We start from the raw sequence: 21,486 nt of genomic DNA, 5'->3' as shown, positions 1-21,486 counted from the left end.
ATTTAGTAAATGGTATGTCCTGAGTCAACCAGTTGAAATTTAAAGACTTTTTTTTGGGGGGGGGTTCATAGAGTAAGAGTTATGTATCTTCTAAAATATGAATAGAAATGCAAGATTTTCCCTTCACTTGTGTTGCAAGAATATATGATGTATGTTTCTGTCATTTTTTTTCACTCAGAAAAGAAATTCAGATTCCCGTCTTAAAGCAGCATCTATTTAGAGACAAGGCTCTCTACACTAGCTAGACTGTAAACTGTCATTTCAGGCTAGCTCAACAGATACAAGCTCCCAGTTGGGATCGTGTTTTGGAATTTATCGGTGATTCGTACCAGGTATATTACTCATGTTTTGGATGGCAATTTATAGTTTGTGAAGCATGCAGTGTATGTGTTCAATGAAGGCCTGTCATCAGGTGCTTGTTGAGGATAAAAACAGGTAACCTTTGCCTTTAGATCATAAGAGCGAAGGAAAAAAAAAAACACAACAAACAACTTTGCCCATGTGCTGAAAGACAAAAACTGTGTAAGTTAAAGTCTTACACTGTGATGAAACCTTTGTAGTCAGTGGAGGCTTACACTGTTTAGAGACCTTTACTTTGTATACTGTTTACTAAGTAGGAACCATTAAGAAAGTCAGTATTGGCACCAAATTATCAAACAATTGACAATTTTATGACTCAGCACCAAAATTTAGGGACAACTGCTGTTTTTTCTTGCTTAGTTATGTAATTAAGTTCACATAAGACACCAGTCTTGATTCTTTTCCAGCTTGCTATTGATGGGAGTTACAAGATTTTATGTGACTTCTCAACTAGTACACTATAATACGACTTTTTATAAGCTAGTATTTCTTAGTTCTGCCAGAGGCAGTTCAGGATTCTGACAAAATAGAAGCAGTTCTTGCATTCATGTGACTATTTTTTATTATTATTTTTTATTGTTATACACAAAAAAATACTTGAGTCAAAGCTGAAGACAGTACATGTCTAGAACTCTGGAGTTGTTTGTTCAAGTTGTTTTCCTTGTCCCCTTTTTCTTTGAAGTGGATCCAGGCATGAACTATTTGACTTTTTAACTTAAATGTCAATTAAATAATCCACCATAATCTATGGCTAAGCCAAGCCCAGAACTGGCTAAGCCAAGTCCAGAAAGCTTGATTTTGGGCTTGCAAATTTTTTACTCCATTTTCCAGGTTAATTGTTCTTAATTCTTACTTTTACATCTTTATATCAAGCTAGTTCAAATTGTAATTTTTAATTAGGCTTGTTTCCAGTCAAATTGTAGTTTCTTCAGAGATTAAGATAATATCATGTAATATAATATGGTATATTCTATCAGAGATATAATAACAGGAAGGGATTCTATAGGCACATTGCAAATAAAAGACAGACTAGGGACAATGTGGGCCCTCTCCAAAAGCTATTGGGAGAACTGGCTACCCTGGATTTGGAGAATGCTGAGGTTCTTAATGACTTCTTTCCCTCAGTCTTCACTGGCAAATGCACTGGCCACACCACCAAAGTCTTGGAAAGCAGACGCAGGGACCGTGATAATCAAGACCCTGGGCCCACTCTAGGGGAGGATGTGGTTCAAGACCACCTTAAGAACCTGAACGTTCACAAGTCCATGGACCTGATGAAATCCATCTGCTGGTTCTGAAGGAGCTGGCGAATGGAGTTGCTAAGCCACTGTCTGTCATATTTGAAAGATCATGGCAGTCAGGTGAAGTTCCCGGTGACTGGAAAAAGAGTAATAAAACCCCATTTTCAAGAAGGGGAGAACAAATTATCCAGGGAATTACAGACCAGTCAGTCTCACCTCTGTGCCTGGCAAAATCTTGGAGCAGATTCTCCTGGAAGGCATGTTTAGCATGTGCCTAGGGTTAGGCACATGAAAAACAACAACATGCTTGGTGACAGCCAGCATGGCTTCACTAAAGGGAAATCCTGCCTGACCAATTTGGTGGCCTTCTATGATGGGGCTATGGAACTGATGGACAGTGGTAGAGCAGTTGATGTCATCTACCTGGACTTGTGCAAAGCATTCGACACTGTCCTACACGACATTCTTGTCTCTAAATTGAGAGACATCAATCTGATAGGTGGACCACTCAGTGGATGCAGAACTGGCTGGATGGCTGCACACAGAGACTTGTGGTCAATGGCTTAATGTCCAGCTGGAGACCAGTAACGAGTGGTGTCCCTCAGGGGTTGGTGTTGGGACCAGTCTTGTTCAACATCTTCATTGCTGACATGGACAGTGGGGTTGAGTGCGCCCTCAGCAAGTTTGCCGATGACACCAAGCTGTGTGATTCAGTTGGTACGCTGGAGGGAAGGAATGCCATCCAGAGAGACCTTGACACGCTTGTGAAGTGGGCTGATGCCAACCTGATGAAGTTTAACCATTCCAAGTGCAAAGTCCTACACCTGGGTTGGAGCGATCCCAGGCACAGCTACAGTCTGGGCAGAGAAGAGATTCAGAGCAGCCCTGTGGAGGAGGACTTGGGGTTGTTGGTCAGTGGGAAATTTAACATGAGGCAGCTTCAGTGTGTGGTTGCAGCCCAGAAAGCCAACCGTATCCTGGGCTGCATCAAAAGCAGCATGACCAGCAGGTCAAGGGAGGTGATCTTGCCTCTCTGTTCTGCGCTTATGAGACCCCACTTGGAGTACTGTGTGCAGTTCTGGTGTCCTCAACATAAAAAGGACATGGAACTGTTGCAACAAGTCCAGAGAAGGGCCACAAGGATGATCAGGGGACTGGAGCAACTCCTGTATGAAGATAAGGCTGAGAAGGTTGGGGCTGTTCAGCCTGGAGAAGAGAAGGCTGTGTGAAGACCTCATAGCGGCATTCTAGTATCTGAAGAGGGCATATAAGGATGATGGAGGGGGACTCTTCATTAGGGACTGTAGTGATAGGACAAGGGGTAATGGGTTAAAACTTAAAACAGGGGAAGTTTAGATTGAATACAAGGAAGAAGTTCTTTACTGTAGGGGTGGTGAGGCACTGGAATAGGTTGCCCAGGGAAGTTATGAATGCTCCATCCCTGGCAGTGTTCAAGGCCAGGTTGGATGGAGTCTCGCATGGCATGGTTTAGTGTGAGGTTTCCCTGCCCATGTCAGGGGGGTTGGAACTAGATGATCTGAAGATCCTTTCCAAACCTAACTATTCTATGGTTCTGTCATTCTATATAGCTGTCTAAAGCCTTCGTGCAAAACATGGCAAATGTCATGAAACTTATTTTATACATTAGTTAATTTTGAGCTTAAATTCTAGGTTGTTTTTAAGGCAGCATAGGTAGTTTTTGTCTTTAATGATACTATTTGATTTTTTTTTTTTCTTTTTGGGGGCTTCCAAATTTTTTTCAGCTAGATTCAGAGAGGTAATATAAAAACTCACTAGAATGTCAACTTTTCTATGTATCTGTTCTAGCAGGTTTTAGTGTTTGCAGTTCTGAAATGGAAACTCTTGGATCGATTTGCTTTTGTAATCCATGACAATTTGTATGTATGCTGTGAGTCTGAAACCAGGAAACTTTTCCAGGAACTCTGTCTTACTGCCAGTGCGCATGCTGCTTCGATCAGGGTACCTGGGGGCTGAAGATGAAGAGCAGTAAAGATTGCTACGTTAGTTTCTTCTCACTGGGCACAGACAGACCCTCATAGCTCAAAGGCGTAACTCAGATCATTGTTATTATTCACTGCTTAGTTTAATTGCTAATACAGTCAGAGGTAAAGTTACTTTTTAGCTGCTCCTGTCCTTTCTTCCCTCTTAAATAACATGAGTGATGGCTATGTTTAGATTTCGAAGGTTTGTGCCATAAAGGTTGCACACATAATGCACACTCTTTAGTGGGGTGAATCTTACCTAAGGCATAAAATTAGGCAATTCCTTCCATTTTCTGTTAGATCAAGTGATCTGAATAGTTCATTAAGATGTATATAAATTAAATCATAGCCTCAAGACTTCTTACAAAGAAATTAGGTGTACAAGTGTGTGATTTAATTCTCGGCTAAAGACTGTTCCTGTCAATGCAGGATTTTTCCTCAGAAAACTAGTGTGAGAAGTTAAACTATTCAAGTTAAGATAAAGAATGAAAATACTTACAGGAAAGGGGAAAATAAGTTCCTGAACTGTGTGCTTGGATTTGTTCAGTTTGGCTTCTGAAGAAGCGTGATCTAGAAAAACAACTTTGTCTAAAAGCACAGTACAGGTATATTCTCCCAGCACTGCTACAAAAACTTGTATTGCTTGTTGGGAGACCAACATCTGAATTTAAAAAACTCTTTTTACACAGTCTTGTCTAGTACATAACATTTAGACTCCCATTCTTGTTTATAACTCTTTCAGAGGTCAGATAATACATTGTTAGTGAATGTGTACCACAGTTATCCCATAGAGCTCATTGATTTACTGATAGATAAAGGAAAAGAAAAAAAACAACAATGTATTTATTTCTCCAGTGTAGTGGAAAGGTACAGCATTCATCTGGGATTTCACTATGCACATTAGAATTGAAATCACCTCCTGTGCAATGCTGTTAAGTGTAGGCTTAACCAATTCTAAAGGTCACTTGAGAATTTCACATCAGTCATTGAGTTCTGAGGTTCAAGCTGCTTGTGTGTTTAGACTATTTTGCATAAAAGAAACCGTAAATGCAACCTACTTTTAATGTGTTGCACATCGGTAGGGTATTTCAGGAGAACTTTTTTCCCTTTAATTAACAATTTTGATAATAGCATTGGGAAATCTTAAAGCTTTGCTAGAAGAGTAGTGCTGTTCCCATATTTTTTGTCATCTGTTAACATATATGTACAGATATACTAGTGAATGTGTAGTGAACAGCTGCATAGACAGCCTTTGCATGTGCAAGCCCTATTGCCTTAGTCATTACCATTACACCTTTCAAGCTTTCTGACCATTTGAAATATTCGTGTGCACGCAAAGCTTTTCATTTTAGCAAATATTTCTTAACTACTACTGTTAAGTATTACGTGCTGAAGGAAAACTGCTATATAAGCCTAAATACATGTTACTAGCTGTCATGGTTTAAGCTATAGATTTCTTAATTTTGGGCAGTCCTAGCAGCATTTTATTGTCAAAAAGAATACTAGAAAAAATTCTTGTATATTTCTAGTCAGTGCCATAGAAAAATATTTAGGACCTTCATGAGGCAACTTCCATCTTTAACATCTGATTGTGGACTCCTGTGCTTTACTTCCTTCACTGGAATGGCAGGAATGAGTTTTTAGATACTAACACATTGCAGTTACTCAAATTATCATATTCGTTGGTGTAAGAATTTAGCGGAGGTCCTCTGTACAAGGAAGAGCACTTTCGCAAACATTATAGAACCTAAATTATGTAGGTGACATCAGTAAGGAGTTTTGCTGGAGGACAAAATGTAACAACAGCAAATGCACAGCATATAACTTTATAGTGGGGAAAAAACCTGCAAAAGGGTAGTTTCACACATACTGCACACGTGATTGTAAGCTTCAAGATCCTCTTTCATCTGGCTTCTTTTGTAATTACACTTTTAATATAATCCTAGGGTGTTTTTTAAAATATATTGTACTTAATATATACCTATAGCTTGTAAGTAAGTGTTCTGATAAGTCTGTCTTGCTGAAAATATGCTGGTTTTCACTCAAATTTAATAAGGAAATTTATTTTGTAAAGAAAACTTCAGTAGAAAGAACTGACTCTACAGTTACTGCAGGTAATGTCCATATAATAACAAAACAAGCAATACGTCACAAATTCTATCACAACTGGCTGGTTCGTGTCTATTAAGAAATAAAGTTTCTAACTGCAGTGGAAGGAAGGATAAAGTAGCAGCTGTATTATTATACAATGTTTTTGTGTTCCAGCAGGTCTTTGTGATATTAATGAAGGTGCAGCAGTGCCAGAAGACCGCTGCAAATCACCCACTTCAGGTAATCATAACTTTCTCTGATTTTCAGCTTCTTATTGTCCAGAAGATAGCATACTTTAATTCAACACTTAGTAGTGAAGTAATTATGTAAAACCTGTGGTCATCTCATGGCTGAGCTGTGATTAATCTTCTGTTGTACAACTGCATTTTTAAAAACAAGGCTGATTTAAGAGATGCAATGGGAATATATCATAAGTGAAGAGAAATATGAAATATTTATGCTTCAGGGGACATACTGCACAATGGAATTCTGAAACACTGATAAGAGATGCACAAATTCCTGTAATAGTTGATGTGATTGTGTTTCTTTGTCCTCAGAAGTAGTAAAGATTATTTCTGTCAAAAGAGCTAATTGACTTCAGTTTCCTCCTAAGTGGTAAATTACTGTATTTCTTCGGAATCTGAGATCTTCGGACACTGGTATCCTACTTAACACTCCCCCTATCTAATAGCTACTACAGTACATGAATGCTTTAAAAAAAGCTTCAGCAGTATGTAATGTTATTTAGTATTTTGTTTAATACTGGCTAGTTGAAGTTGTAGCCATGTAAGTATTTAATAGTGCATGTGAATATACAGTATTTGAGATGAGTATTTCATGTAGTAGCTAAAAGTTTGTAGCTTGTCTTCACTATTAATATGAGTAAGCTTTTGAGGTAATATGTAACCTTATCTGTTTCATTCAAAGCTGTACTCAAGGTTGAGTAGAGGGTAAAACTGCAGGTTTACTCAAGTACCTAAAACGATATGTGCACTCTTGCGATACAGTGCAAAAAGGTAATCAGTATAGAAATCTAAAGGTAGATTACTTTCCTACTGTAGCCAGTGCCTTACCACCATCACAGTAAAGAATTTCTTCCTTATATCTTAGCTGAACTTCCCCTGTATAAGTTTAAGCCCATTACCCCTTGTGTTACCGCTACAGTCTCTATGTGGAGTCCCTCTCTATCATCTCTGTAGGCCCCTTTCAGATACTAGAAGGCTGCTATAAGGTCTTCACGCAGCCTTCTCTTCTCCAGGCTGAATAAACCCAACTTTCTCAGCCCCTCTTCATACGGGAGGCGCTCCAGCCCCCTGATCATCCTCTGGACTTGTTCCAACTGTTCCATGTCCTTTTTATGTTGAGGACACCAGAACTGTACACAGTACTCCAGGTGGGGTCTCATAAGAGCAGAACAGAGAGGCAGGATCACCTCCTTCGACCTGCTGGTCATGCTCCTTTTGATGCAGCCCAGGATACGGTTGGCTTTCTGGGCTGCAAGCGCACACTGAAGCTGGCTCATGTTCTTTTTCTCATCAACCAGCACCCCCAAGTCCTGCTCAGAATCAATTCTAGTGTCTGATAGACTGCAATAAAATGTGTATAATGAACAGCTAATGTGTTGTAACCCTTAATCTATATCCTTTTTTCCCCTTCTCCAGCATCACAAAAAATGTCAGCCCAAACCACTTCCAACTGGTACCGATAAAACTTAAAGTACTATTTTATTTGAGTTAGTTTCTTTCATAATTTGGAATTGAAGTAGAGTTAAACTCAATTCACCATTTTTACTAACAGTGCAGTGAAACAAGCCCAAAGGTGAAAGTCAGGGTGTATATGGAAAAGTACTAAATTTAATAATTTACCTCTCCTCTCTGTCTGTTTACCGTAATGTCTTGGTTACACACCCAATACTGAAGAGAAGTAAGTCTAAAGTACCAAAAGTAATGAATGGACAAAAGGTGGAGGAGAATAGACACTGTTACATTCCCCTGTAAAACTGAATATTGAGACCACGAGGTTGGACTATACCTTATCTCCCTCAGGGGTCACCTCCCTGATAACGGAAATTGGTGGTGCTTATGAAGAGAGAAGAGCTGCAATTCCTTAGGTTTGCTTTAAGTTTTGTATCTTTTCTGGACAAGAGCACAAGACTGTAAAGAAGCTTGAAAATGGCATTCAGATTTTGGAGAGGTGAGAGGGGACATTTTGGAGAAATTGGCTGCATAGTATGTTGTGAGCATGAAATGCAGGACAGAGTCCAGATTTAAATGAATATTTTCCCCTTTAGATGCGTTCTAGTTAAGAGGGAAATGCACTAGCACAAAAAGTTTGCTTGTTACTCGCTCTAAGATTGCAGGACAGGATTGTCAATTGAGTACCTTATTGATTTTGACTGTTGTAGTATCATCTGTAAAACAGACCAGCCACTTTTTGGTCTGAAGTCTGCATTTGATCAAGTGAGCTAAATATTCCACCTTTCTGTGCCCACGTGGAGAGAACTGGAAGCTAACTTCCCTGGGACATCCTCCAGTGGGTGGTTATACAGTTGAGAGGACTGTGAAAGGGACAGCGTGCATATGCAAGCTAAGAGAGTATCCTACAGTGTTAATAACACAAAATTATGAAAATGCAAGACAGATAGTAAAATTGTGTAGAATTGTAAGCTGTCATGTTTTTATCTTCACGGGTGCCAAAAAGTTTGCGTTCTGTTGTTACGTTACACTTCCACAATATAAAAATCCAGTGAGATTTAGCAATTTTTAGTTGAATTATGTTTCAATTTTGTGACAGTGTTAAACCTCAAGCTGTGGCCTATAGTATCAAGGATTCAGAAAAATCCCATGTAGCAGCATTGGCTCTACATTGTATGCTGAATAGTTGAACAGTGGCCCTACAGAACCTTACTACATTGAAGAGGGGAAAAAATAAAAATTAAAAAATGAAAAAAAAAACCTTGTTTGTTACAGCAGTGTTCTGTGAATCATAATTTAGGTTAATCTAGATTAATGGTTAAGGCAGCAATCTAGTTATTCAATATAAATATTTTATGCAGTGAGGTAAATTTCTAGCAATAAACTTGCTGCACTGCACAGCATTGTACCTTGCATTATAATTTGTTCTCAATATGATAGAATTCCTGTCATACCAAAATAAGTTGGACTTTCTAGTATCTAGTACAGCTGCAGAGAATACCTGTATCAGTATTTGATATTTTAATACATCTTTGTATATTCCTTAAACTCAAAGCTTGTATTAATACATTTGTTTTGTGTCAAAAATATATGCTTGTATATCCATTTCATTCTGTCTTCACTCATAGGTTCTGGTTCACCAAACAATTCTGATGATGATGAAAAAATGAATAATTTTATAGAAAAGGGTACAGTATTTTTCTTTTCTGTAGTCTTTTTTTTTTTCTTCAGTTCCTCCGTTGATACACTTAAAATTGATTTTTTTTTTTATTAAAATGTTCTTTACAGTGAAGACCAAAAGCAGAAATTTTTCCAAGATGGTAGCCAATGACATAGGTAGGAATTAGAAAAATCTGCTCTGTTCCTAATTCAGTGCCTTACTCTATGCAACACTAACCTGCAGCAAAAAAAAACCAAAAACAAACCTCAAACCCAACATAAAATTAAAATTTCAAAGCATCGACTTATTTATTTTTCATTCTTAATGCTAATTGGTAATTTTGTGGTGCTTCTGCTCTAAATACATTGGGCACAGGAATTTTTTAAATCTAGGATATTGGTGGTTTAAATTCTCTGATTTTTACGATTGCACTTTCTGTTTTCTGGATGGGTAATATTCTAATCCATACTAAGAGTTCAGTCTATGCAAGTCGCAACATCATTCCACTACTTTTGCAAAGGTACACTCTGAGAAGATGTGACTGATTTAATTTCTGATGTGTTGCATTCGTAGCCATATGGTTGGATTTCCATATGACTTAAGATAAGACGTAGGATCATGTTTTTATTTACTCATATGGAAGATGACTTGATCATACATATTAGATACACCCCATTACTGTTCTAGAACTGTGCTTACTTTAATGCATCCAACATTGATACAATACCCTACCAGCTCCAGACTTGTGTCATAACAATTTGGCAACAAAATTTTCTTGGAATATGTTGTATGCAGGTAGATTGAACCCTTTTATGATTGGAATGAAAATTAACTCTGCTTCTGACATCTGGGTCATTAAATAAATGAAGGTGAGAGGCTGTATGATTTAATCTGGGGAAAGGGACTGTTCTTCCTTAACTTGGTTACGGTTATTTTGATTTTATAATCACTGTGTTAATGGGTCATTTTGCTTTCATTTATTGCATTGGTCTATCACTGTAGGAGGATTTAATTTTGTTTCTGTTAGATAAAAAGGTTGAAGCTACTTGATACAGTAAAATTGTTTGCTAAACTACTGTTTATGCCTTTTGGTCCCTACTGTGTGGAGCCCTCCCTGCAGTGATAACTGAAATGTGAGGGCAAATGAGTTCTGAGGAAGTGGAAACCTGAACATAATTTAGGAAAGCAAATGACTGTCACTAATATGTTATAGCAATTTATCTGTTATTGAAAAAAAAACAACCACCAACTTGAGTATCATTTACATGAGTATGGGTTAATATGTTCGGAAATTCAGGCTAACTAGGAACTTATTTTCAGTTCTCTAATGGGGGGGAAAAACAATATTTAATCTTGTTCATGTTAGATAAATGCTTATCGAGGTAATATTTCCTTTTTGTCCCAAAGACGTCTCTTCTGAACTTAAGACAGCTTGTCTTGTGCAGGAAACACTGTATGTTTAAGTGGGACTTCATTATTTTTTCCACTTTTTTTCAGAGTAATGTTTTACAGTATTAATAAAACACGCTAATGACAATTCTATGGAGCTATTTACACCTGTTTCAGCTTGAAGCCTTTAAAAAAAATATTATGAATGTTTTTCACAGCTAAAAAAGCAAAACATTTATTTGCAAGGAATACATTCTTTGGAGTGTAAGTTAAACACAGAGTTAATTGAGGCAATAATGCATTTGATGTGTAATTCAGGAATTACTCCCTGTTGTCCTATGCCGTAATTTCTGTAACACAGTTTATTGGAAGTTAAAAAAAAAAACAAAACATAAATTATTTCATCTGTATTTTGTTAGTTTTGTGTGGTTTGGTGCTGTTAACTGTTTTATTTTGGTTTTCTTTAACTGCAGTGTTTTCTACCTTGTCTAGCATGTTTATTCTGCATGGCTCTTTCTGAACTTACATTCTAAGTTCTTTCACATAAGCAGAATACCTCTTTTTTGGTGTCAATACTTGTGTGGTTTTGCATTTTGTTGTTTTAAACTGAATTGTCAACTAAATGTGGCAGTGATTTTTGTAAAATGTGTCACTATCATTAACATCACCATGTTGTATAAACTTAAACTGTTAACCATCATTTGTGTTCACATGGAAGAATTTGATACATATATATAGTATGGCTGTAGCTTTTTGCACTGACACATGGTGCAGTCAGTTCAAGTTCTTTATTCGTTGTTAGTATGTGAAATATGACCTGTCAGATGGATTGTGAAACAGAACAAGAATTATTTATGTTGTTAATTTCAGTTGCTGTTAATATCAATCCTGTCTTTTGTCACATGAGATCTTGAGTAAGGGAGTACTGCTTACAGGATACAAAGTAATGTTATCGCAGGGATAGGGCTCTAAGGTGGCAACATAATACAGGTGCATTTAGAAATATGAAGCCATTGTCAATTTAATCACTTCACTGAAACTTGTCTCTACTATAGAAACTATGTCTCTACTTGAGACATCTTAATTTCTGCAGATTTCTATCACTATTGACAGTATCAAAGATTCTTGCTTTGTTAAAGAACCATCCAACACTGCAGCAATGTAAAATGTAAATGCTTCATGTACCAATGTTTCAGCTCTGTCTTACATGCTATTAAGATCAGTTGGTCTCCTATTTTGTTTTTTTGTTGGGTTTTTTTGTAATGAGATAGCTATGAATCAGGTCAGATGTTATAAGGTATTGTAACATCCGTTTCTGGAAGAAGCTTTAGTAAAGATGTATGCAAAATGTTGTAGACTCTTAAGACCTTCATAACTGTTCCTGTAGGGTACATCTGAAATACTTTTCAGTAAAATTCATTTTATTTGTTTTCTGAAGTTTGTAAATTTAAAAACAAATGCAAACAACATTGGTAGGTAGATCTAAGCAGAGTAGCTTTAATACAAACTTCTATAGTTGCTGCTTTTACTATAGACATCAGATTTCTTGCATTTGTTACATTCTAAGTGCACACTAAATTTTTTTCAAGCAGTGCTAGTCATTGTGGTTTTTAATACTTTGATCTAATTTGGGGTATCTCAGTACATCTCTCCTTACATTCTCATGTAAATTTGGTTTATTATTCTTACATCATATTTAGATTTCAGCATTGATAATCTGCTGTACTTTCACCAGTACAATAGTCAATTCTAAGTGTCTTGTTAACTGGTAATGTTAAGTCTTTCACTTCTGTGTAGTTGTCAAATACAGAGTAAGTTGAGAACTGCTATGCCTAACAAATTCTAAGGTGCTTAGTTATTTCTCATGAAATGTGAAATTAAATAGGCTTTATGTAAACTGTACTCTTATCTGTCAAAACACCAAGACTCTTGTCTCCTTTATAATTTTGAAAACTTTTAAAAGATTTTTTTTTAAAGGGTTTAGAGTGTTTCCTTAAGGAATGGTTGCTTAAATCATTTACAGCTTTCAAACTGATGTGCTATACGTTGTAGAGCATTGGCTCAGGAAAACCCACTGCCAGTATACATAACTATTACTTCTAAGCCACAGCTTCCTATTGATAGTTATTTCTCAGCCTTCAGATTTTCTTTGTTAAATTGGCTGCACCTGCAATATAACACACTATGCCAAGGTAACTTTTTGTATTTTAACACCTGCCCCCTCAAGCCTGACCTGTAAGAAATTTCCAAGAATCCTGAATGTTGTTTTTGGACAGTTCTCCAATATCATGCTTTTTCCTGATATATATTGGCAACAGAAAGAATATGTGTCTACGTGTGTATGACTAGGTTTTCTGATTTAGAGGACTATTAAATGTAGGCCTAAACTCAGGCAAAATAGTCACTGTTGCTTTGAACAGCAGTGTGCCAGGAGGAGCGAAACAGCTTTCGAATCTGTCTCCTTGCCTCACACCATCTGCAGAAAGAGAGTGTTGGCTGTAAATGCTGCAGCAGCCGCCACCACCACAATACATATTACACTCTGTCAGCTATTACTTGAGGTCAGCCACACCCAGCAGGAGTAGTCACCATCAACCTTACCTTGTTGTACATCTACAGTAAAAATAATGCAAAAAATCATGAGTGCTTGATCTCCATCCTTTCATTTCTCTCATTTTCTGTTTGTATAAGTTGTCTAGCATGTTGCTGTCTTTCATCTGAGGCATAGTTTTTTTTCCAAAACTATCGTAAGCCATAAGCCAGATCTGAATACAAATATAGTTTGGAGTTTTGCACTAAGTAAAAATGGCTTAGCTGTTGAAGTACTCCCATTTTCTTACGGCATTTTAGTCACTTTTTCCTTTAAACACAAGATGGCACTGCTGCTGTTTAAATTGGTTCTTGTTTCCTATTTATATTTGAACTACTGAAGGGTTTGACACATTAATGTATGCTTTGAAATGTGTTTGTTTGGTTTTTTTGCATATCACATTAATTCACAATTTCTAGCTATGACATCCTTTTTAACAGTTCATGAGTCCTGTCGTTCTATTAATGAGGCATAGTTCAGTGTACCTAGAAGATGATGTCTGACAAATTTGTTTTGCCTTTTCAACATAGTTCACACAGCTGGCCTAGTGAAAGAATAAAAAGCTAAAACTTGTAGTTGACTCTTAGAATTCAACCCACTGGCCTGTGCTTCTTGTCATCTGCTATATTACCTAGGGGTTTTTTGCTGGGTTTTTGTTTTGGTTTGGTTTTTGCCTTTTTTTTCTCCAAGTTCTTAAACTTGGGCGTTTAAATTTTTCTATTTGAGAAGCTAAAAGTGACCATTTTGGTCATCAAGGTGACTAAGGAGGTTAGTTATTGCTGGAGTTCACATAGGGTGAAGGATGTGCAATGGTAAAAATAACTCACATTATTTTCTGTGTACATACTTGAGCTTTTGTTCAGTATCTTAGCTTTTGTAGTTTATACGTCTAAGACAGAAGACAAGTCTTATGAGGAATTTGTAATTCACAATTTCAGATGAGGTTTCATGATCTCTTTTCAAGCTGATACAAGTTCAAACTGACAGGAGGAAGATGGCCTTCTGGTCACTAGTGCTGTTTTCTACCACAGTTTTCTGTTTGTATACCTGAGGTCTGATCTGAAACAGAAGTTGTTTTTATTGCAAATAATCCTTGGCAGAAACCTTACAAAGATGAGGTTTGGCCTCAGATGCCAGTGCCCATGCAAGGTTGAGGATAGAAAACATGTAGTCAGACTGGCCTTTTCAATTTCAGCCTGTGCTAAAGTAAGTTAAAGTGACTAGTATTTCAGTCTGAAAGTAATTTCAATTTAATTTAAACAGAATATACTTTGTAACATTGACACATGAAGGAAATAAGAAGATTGTTTCTGGAGTCTTACTCTCAAATTTTTATGATGTATGACAGGAATAAAACTGTTCAACTATTCAGATAACTAGGATTTGCAATATTGATAAGCATAATTGATGATGCAATGAAGTATTTGACTTTTTGAAGGAGCGGAAGTAACTTTAAATCACATGCTGTTCTTCAGGATATATAGAAAATTGAATTATTTCTGTTAAAAGGATAATTAGAATAAGTAAACTTCATTTTTAGCAGAGAGGAATAGCAAGATTCAGGCTGCCTTGTGATTGGTATCCATTACAAGGTGCTCCTAGAATTATGAAGCTATTGTCAACATCTACTTTAGGTAGAAAAGTGTTACCTTTACAAGATAGTGAAGAATTAGTTGCTGTATCAGAATTCAAGCCTGTGGCTGGGAATAAATTCAGTCTATCCCTGGTGTAGTAGTTAAGCTACATCAAAATTATTCCTTCTCTGGTAATTGTTGAAAACAGAATGGAAGACAGCTATATGGCTACTAGTTTACTGGTTACTTTTATTTTAGCAGCATTTGTTAGTATTGTACTGCATTTTAAATTTTCCAAGGAAGGGATGAGTTCAAGTTCTATTTTTTTTTTTTGCTTCAACAATATTATCAAAATTATTCTGGTTTTGTTGACAGTGTTGCAAGTGTTTGTATGCTGCTGACTTTATAATTATTCTTTATAACATATTCTTCTAAGGTTGCAGGTTGCATCTCAGATTACTAACTTTTTACACATGTTCATTAATGTTTTAGCATAATTAAAAGTTCATCTTTTCTCTTTTTTCAGTATCTCAAGTTTGATCAGGAAGTAGTGCAGGAGAAAAGGGGGTGGGATGCTAACTTTATGCAAATTTAAGTGCATGTTCTTGTAATAGCCAAGAGTCTGTGTTCTGTCCTCACACCTGAAGAGATAAAACTTGAGGTTGAGCCAGAGCAAAACTCATCTGATCCAACAAGTTCTGCTTGAAGCCTGAGGAAAAATGAAGCTTGGCAAAAGTCATAAAGTGCTGTATTTGGGGATTTTGGTATCTTCCAGGTTTTACTTTGCACTCCTCGCTTGTGAAAGTGAGGCCCTGCTTTAGTAGAAATCCTGTTAAGTACTTCAATTAATGTAATAAACAATGATACATTAAGTATTGGGAAGAAGCAAATAAAGGCCAGCAGAATCATGTTTATTCTTTTTTAAAAAAAAGATATACTTCACTTTTCAGCAAAGATGTCCAGGAAGCTAAGTTTGCCAACTGAGTTAAAGCCTGATTTAGGTAAGTTTACATAGTTGATTTTATATTTACTAAAACTGTTTTACAGAATGTGGGTACGTTAGTATCCTAAATCATGTATAATTGTGACTTTGTTATATTTATCTGAAGAATAGAACTAGAATTTTAATTCCACTCTTTATGGGGACTCTCAGGTACAAAAAGTTATTCCTGTCATCATAAGGTAAGCCTCCAGTCCTTGTACATGGCTTATCGCACTTCCGTCGTAATTTTGGGGCATCTGTCACTCACTTTATCAGTAGTGTAATGATAGCAAAAGCATGACTAAACAGATAATAGGGATCGCTGCCTATTTAAAACCATCTGATACATTGTAATTGAAAAAATAAATATCTAGGAATAATAGGATATGTTGAGTTCTGATCAATAAACAGATGTGCATAGTTTTACAAATGTTAATTGTCTTGTGACTGCTCTGTCTAAATGAAAATAATATAGAGCTGTTTGCATGGATGATCTGTCTGAGAATTTAATTTTTCTTGAAACAGCACAGTAACTTTTTCTATAAGCAGTTCAGTTGTGAAGTCTGTAGTACTAAAGGTCATTATGCTGCAGAACTAAAACAGTGTAAAAATGAGTAGATTTATGATTTTTATTTTTAGTACTTTTACTGCCAGCTTGGAAGATCAGATTCAGCTCGCCTGTCCCCTCAAGTTGATGGGGGACAGTTGTAGACCTACACCAGTAGATGCAACCTGAATGTGAAAGTTGATTTCTGCCTGCCATAGCTTGTTCCCCCTCGTGCAGCAGGATAGCTGCCACAACCCCAGTCAGACTGGCAGCTGCAGGACTGTGTATCTGACAACTGCTGCTATGAGCAAGGAAAGAGTCAGTCCATGGTGCTGGGATATCCTGAAACTGAGTTAGACCACCCCTACAATTTACCATTACAGCTTGCTTCACTCAGGGAAATGTGAAGTTGGAAGGAATCCTCAGAGATCCTTTAATCCATTGCTATGGCAAGGATCCAGATGTCTGATAGTTTAACCTCTCATCCATTCATAAGCCTCCAATAAATAAGTTTTTTAGAAAAAAACCTAGACAGAAAGTTCCAGTGTATTATACTCAAATTTCCTGTTACTTAATCAATCTTCCTTGCTTCCACATTAACTTCTCCATGTCCTTTCCACAATGAACAGGGATAACAAGTGCCCCCTATCTTTTTTACTTTTTTTTTAGCTGTCTTATGCTGTTGGAAGCTGTCATCAAATCTCTTATCTTCATTTTTGCAGATTTTTCTTACAAAATTCAGTCCTTTCTGAGGTTGTGATGTCTAAATCTAGGATGGCTTCTGTTAATCTCCTCTGGACTTGGAATTTTTCCTCATCTTCCTAATCTCTTGCTTAGAGGGATTTAACTGTGGCCTTGTTGGCACAAAAGAGCAGAAATACTTGTCTTTTCAATATGTTTTTATTCTTCCTCACTATGTTTACTAATGGTTTAGAGATGATTGCAGTGTAGGGTGATGTTTTTGCAAACTGGAATGCATTTATATTTAAATATTACCAAATTCATTCTAATTCTACTGTTGTTTTACTCCCAGTTCTTTGACAGTAGTACATACTTAGGAGTGTTCTTTTTTTCCTATTGAAGACTGGAAAAAAGAGAATGCTAAGATCATTTTCCAATCCTGACAGTTTTGGCATTTTCTTCATAATTTAGTGTTTGCTGTTCCTTCTACTGAAATAATGTTTTGGGGTTGGTTTTGGTTTGGGTTGGTTTTGGTTTGGGTTGCTTTATCGGTTTCGGGTGTTTTGGTTGATTTTTTTTTTTTTTTGTCACCACACAGAATCATACAAAATAGTTTGTACCTTCCAAATTGTAACAGCCTTTGACAGCTTTTACTTGACTTTTCATGTGTGTGGATATCTGCACTTAGATGCCTCATTTTGTTCTGTGTAAAAATTCTTCCAGGTTTTCAGGCCTGTAAATAAATTCCTTAGCAATTATCATTTTCTTTTTTTAATTTATTTTACTTCTGTCTTTTCTCCTAGTGGGAAAGCTTTTGCATAGTGTTCTTCAAAGATTGTCAGCTTGCTTGTGGGTTTGGTTTCTTGTTTGCTTGATTTTCGTTTTGGGGTTTTGTGGGGTTTTTGTTTTGTTTTTTTGCTGTTGTTGGGGGTTCGGTTTGGTTTTTTTTTCTGTTGGGTTTGTTTGGTTTTTTTCATTCATGTGGCCATATCTCCTGGCTCAAGGAGACAGCTGAACTGCCTTTCTCCAAAATTCATTATGCTTATCATTTTTTCTCTCTTTCTTTCATAGCTCCTTGAATCTACTCATCCATGATCTAATGTTTTCAGATCACTTTTCTGTCTTTCGGTCTTTAACCTATCCCTTTTCCTCCCTAAATATGCAAGAGAAAAATCTAAATATGTGCTTCTGTATTTATCCTCTACTTCTTAAAACAGCAGTTATCTTGACCATTCTCTAGTCTGCATTATCCATTGCTTTTCAGCATTGTAATCCAGGTTATTAAAGTACCATTACCACTAGGTCCTATCTTTTTGGTTTATTTATCTTTCCATCCTTCTAATGAGATGGTGTGTAATCGGTCATCACAATGTTGTTCCTTCCTCTTCATCTGAAACTAACCTGTTAAAAAACCCACATAGATTCTTTATTGATATCAGGATAAATAACATGCACTAAAGCAGTTATACAGATGAGTTATCCACTCTCCACAATGCCCGTACTGTCTGGAAAATTAATTTTTATGGATTTTTTTCCAATCTTTCTGGAATACATACACATGCTCTTCAAATACTCAACTGAATGCAATTCAATGAATGCACATTGAATTTTATGCCTTTTGCAGTTGATGTATGCTTATATTCAGACTGCTTAATCCATATTAGAGCTGAAAAATCTTTGTTAGTAAATATTCAAGCCTGAAGAAACAAACAATTTAAGATGTTGTCATACGAAGAATTATAAAAGCAAATTTTGTTTTTCATTGTTTTACTCTGGATTTATTTTTTCCTTTAAAGTGGAAACCTAGGGTGTCAACATCTGAGTGATTGGTCTAGTTTCTTTCAGTAATCCATGTTTTACATTTGACAGCTAAAATTCGGCAGGACAATAATTTTTCTGTCGATTTTCGAATGAGACAAATCTGAGAAGACAGATTGTTTGTGCTGAGTAGATGTCTGTATTTAGTCATTTGAAATTAGTTTGTATGCTCTTCAAACGCATATTAGATGTTCTTTCTTCAAAGTGGAAAGAATCTAGTGGAATTAGCATAGTGCTACTTCCAGAAAGTGTGTGGTTAAATGTTGTTCTTCAGCCCTTAATCCTGCTTTAAAGATGCCAGTTGCATTTTTACCTTCCCAAAGATCCAAACCAGTAACTTAGTTTTTTGAAGTCATGATAAATATTGCATCAAACTTCTACAGTAAGGGTTGTCTTATGCTAAAACTGTGGAATGATGAGTGAAGGAATTGAAGGATTAATTCATGAATGCACAGATAAATTCACACATGCTGTTTTGTTAAGCATCACCTCACATTGAGAGAGCATAGAGCTAAATGGAGCAACATATGTACTGGTTTGAGCTTTTGTTAATGTTACAATTCATTGTCTGTTACAAGAACCTTCTTTGCTAAGCAGTGAGCAGGATGACCTGAAAGGTTTTAATGCCATTTCTGTCACTAGGTACAGTATTCAGAATGGAAATCTTCAGTTTTGCATACCAGTGCCAGGTTTCATTTGATAGCATTTGATGTGTCTCTTGCTAAAAATTTGGGTATGTGAAAGTAACCTCTCTGACCATCTCCATACAGTTTTCTAAAGCAGGATAGTATTATCTTGAGTCATTATTCGTTGCATGTTAACCTGCTGTCTGGATATTGCTGCACTTCTTAAAGTAAAACAGTTGTGTCTCCTAAAGATTACTAAACCATGTTCCATGGAAGCCAGTATTTCTTAATCTGATCAATGAACTAACTGACAGAGAGTTTTGTAATTCAATTTTTATAAAGGAGGAGTCCTGTTTAGTTTTTATTCTCTGTCCCAAGAAGACAGAAACACACATAACATGACAATTGCCTAATGGCAACCTCTGCAAAAAAAAAAGACTGGGCACTTGACATTCAGGATACGGTGTTAAAAATGGGGCCAAAAGGAAATATGATTAAGGACGAATACAGGACTGACTATAGAAAGGTAGTCAGTATATACTTCATGCTAAAGAAAAAAACAAAACACAGAAAACCACAAGGTTCTGAATTCTCTTAAACCCTGCATTTTGCCATTTTTTTAATCAATACTGATTTATTTTCAGATGTCAAAGACAACTCTTTCAGTCGATCCCGGAGTTCTAGTGTAACTAGCATTGATAAAGAGTCACGTGAGGCAATTTCAGCTCTCCATTTCTGTGAGACTTTCACAAGAAAGAATGATACATCACCTTCCCCTTGCCTGTGGATTGGGACCACGCTGGGTACAGTGCTTGTTATTGTACTGAACTTACCCCCAGGAGGAGAGCAAAGACTTCTTCAGCCAGTAATTGTTTCTCCTAGTGGTATGTACAAAGCAAATGGGCTAAAGTATACTTTGATAATGTTCTGTTGTCATTCCTCATAATTTTATAAGGAAACTATTTTTCTTAATAATGGATTAAGAATTAATATATACACCGTTAATATAGCTACTGAGGTTAACAATTTAGATTGGTTAATTAATTACCAGTGTTTTAAAGTTGTGAAGTTGAAAATATGATATCGCATAATGTAAAACACCGCTTTAGTGTATACTTGCTGAGAAAAGCATGTTTGCTGACCTTAATATAGTTCCTGGTAATTGTTAAACAGAGATAGGATAAGAGATGAATATTTCAAATGCTTAGTCTATTACTTTTTTAGTCATGAGGTAGGAGACTTTGAGCTTTCCCACATCATAAAAAGGGAATACAAGTTAAGGGTTATATATTGAACAACTAGCTTTAATTACTGATTAAATATTCCTTTGGATTGCGGTGGGAGGCCTTCTGTCTCGTTTTTCTGATAGACAGCAACTGATTCAGTTGCAATTATGTATTAATGGTTTGCTGAATATGCTGTTAGGCATAGAGTTAGGTTTCCTGCTACAACTATCTCATGCAGAATGTACTGCTGTGTTCCACTTTGCTCTCACAGATGGATCAGGACATGCAAATGGTAATGCTATATGATTGACATAATGATTAGGAGCAGCGTGGCCTCTAGACTTTATATGTGATTTCTGCTTCTCAAGTATGGTATTGGCAGTAGTATTCAGATTTCCTAAAATAGTAAAGGCAATGCTGCAGATGGGATAATATGTTTTATCTCTGGATCTGCCGCATAAGCATTAGAAGATACTGCTATGTGTATGATTTTCTTTGTGCACTTAGCAAATGTTTGTGTTTTTACTTAGAAACAAGAAATTTGTTAGAATTTACTTAGAAACAAGAAAGAAATTTATTAGCTTAATATTTTGTCTACAGAGACATTGGTTTAAACAGTAAGGAGAGAAAACTTCTCTTTCATTTTATGCTAGAGAAATGGATTCAAGCAGAAGCTGCAGGGCAAAAAAATCCTGCGTGTTGCTTGTTTCTGAACCTGTCTATACTGAAGAAAAAAAGAGGGGCTCACCTTTGACTAATGACATTATATCAACCATGCTGTGTCCTCCTCGGAGATTGAAATGAGTTGCATTTGTGACCCTGAACTTGAAAACAAATATGCATTCCAGCTTGGCACTCTTAATAAATATGTACATTTCCATTGAAGTTAACAGAGCAGTATGTATGCACTTAACCCGTGAAAACTGGTTTTAAGATTTTCTTGAATGCCTACATGCACTTGAATGTGCTTCACTGGTCTGAAGGTTTTGGTATGTTACTTTGCT

The 21,486-nt window shown here is 36.5% G+C and overlaps 1 protein-coding gene across 12 annotated transcripts in view; it reads left to right on the top strand.

Annotated features, from left to right (window-relative positions):
* Positions 1-21,486, top strand: part of STXBP5 (syntaxin binding protein 5) — a 110,809-nt gene that overhangs the window by 77,255 nt on the left and 12,068 nt on the right. For 4 of the 12 annotated variants that reach the window (XM_061378555.1, XM_061378553.1, XM_061378558.1 and 1 more), the window contains exons 20-24: positions 5,870-5,935; positions 9,018-9,077; positions 9,178-9,225; positions 15,553-15,603; positions 19,901-20,140. In XM_061378555.1, coding sequence (XP_061234539.1) covers positions 5,870-5,935; positions 9,018-9,077; positions 9,178-9,225; positions 15,553-15,603; positions 19,901-20,140 — 465 coding nt within the window. The remainder of the gene's footprint in view (positions 1-5,869; positions 5,936-9,017; positions 9,078-9,177; positions 9,226-15,552; positions 15,604-19,900; positions 20,141-21,486) is intronic. The other 8 variants (XM_061378546.1, XM_061378547.1, XM_061378550.1 and 5 more) reach the window with 8 other exon arrangements.

Source organism: Neopsephotus bourkii, unplaced genomic scaffold (genome assembly GCF_033783945.1).
Source record: "Neopsephotus bourkii isolate Nb327-2 ecotype Australia unplaced genomic scaffold, CSIRO-AGI_Nbou_v1 NB_1767, whole genome shotgun sequence".
Lineage (NCBI taxonomy): Eukaryota > Metazoa > Chordata > Aves > Psittaciformes > Psittacidae > Neopsephotus > Neopsephotus bourkii.
The sequence above is the reverse complement of the archived record's forward strand: the minus strand, read 5'-3'. Positions and strand labels throughout refer to the sequence as shown.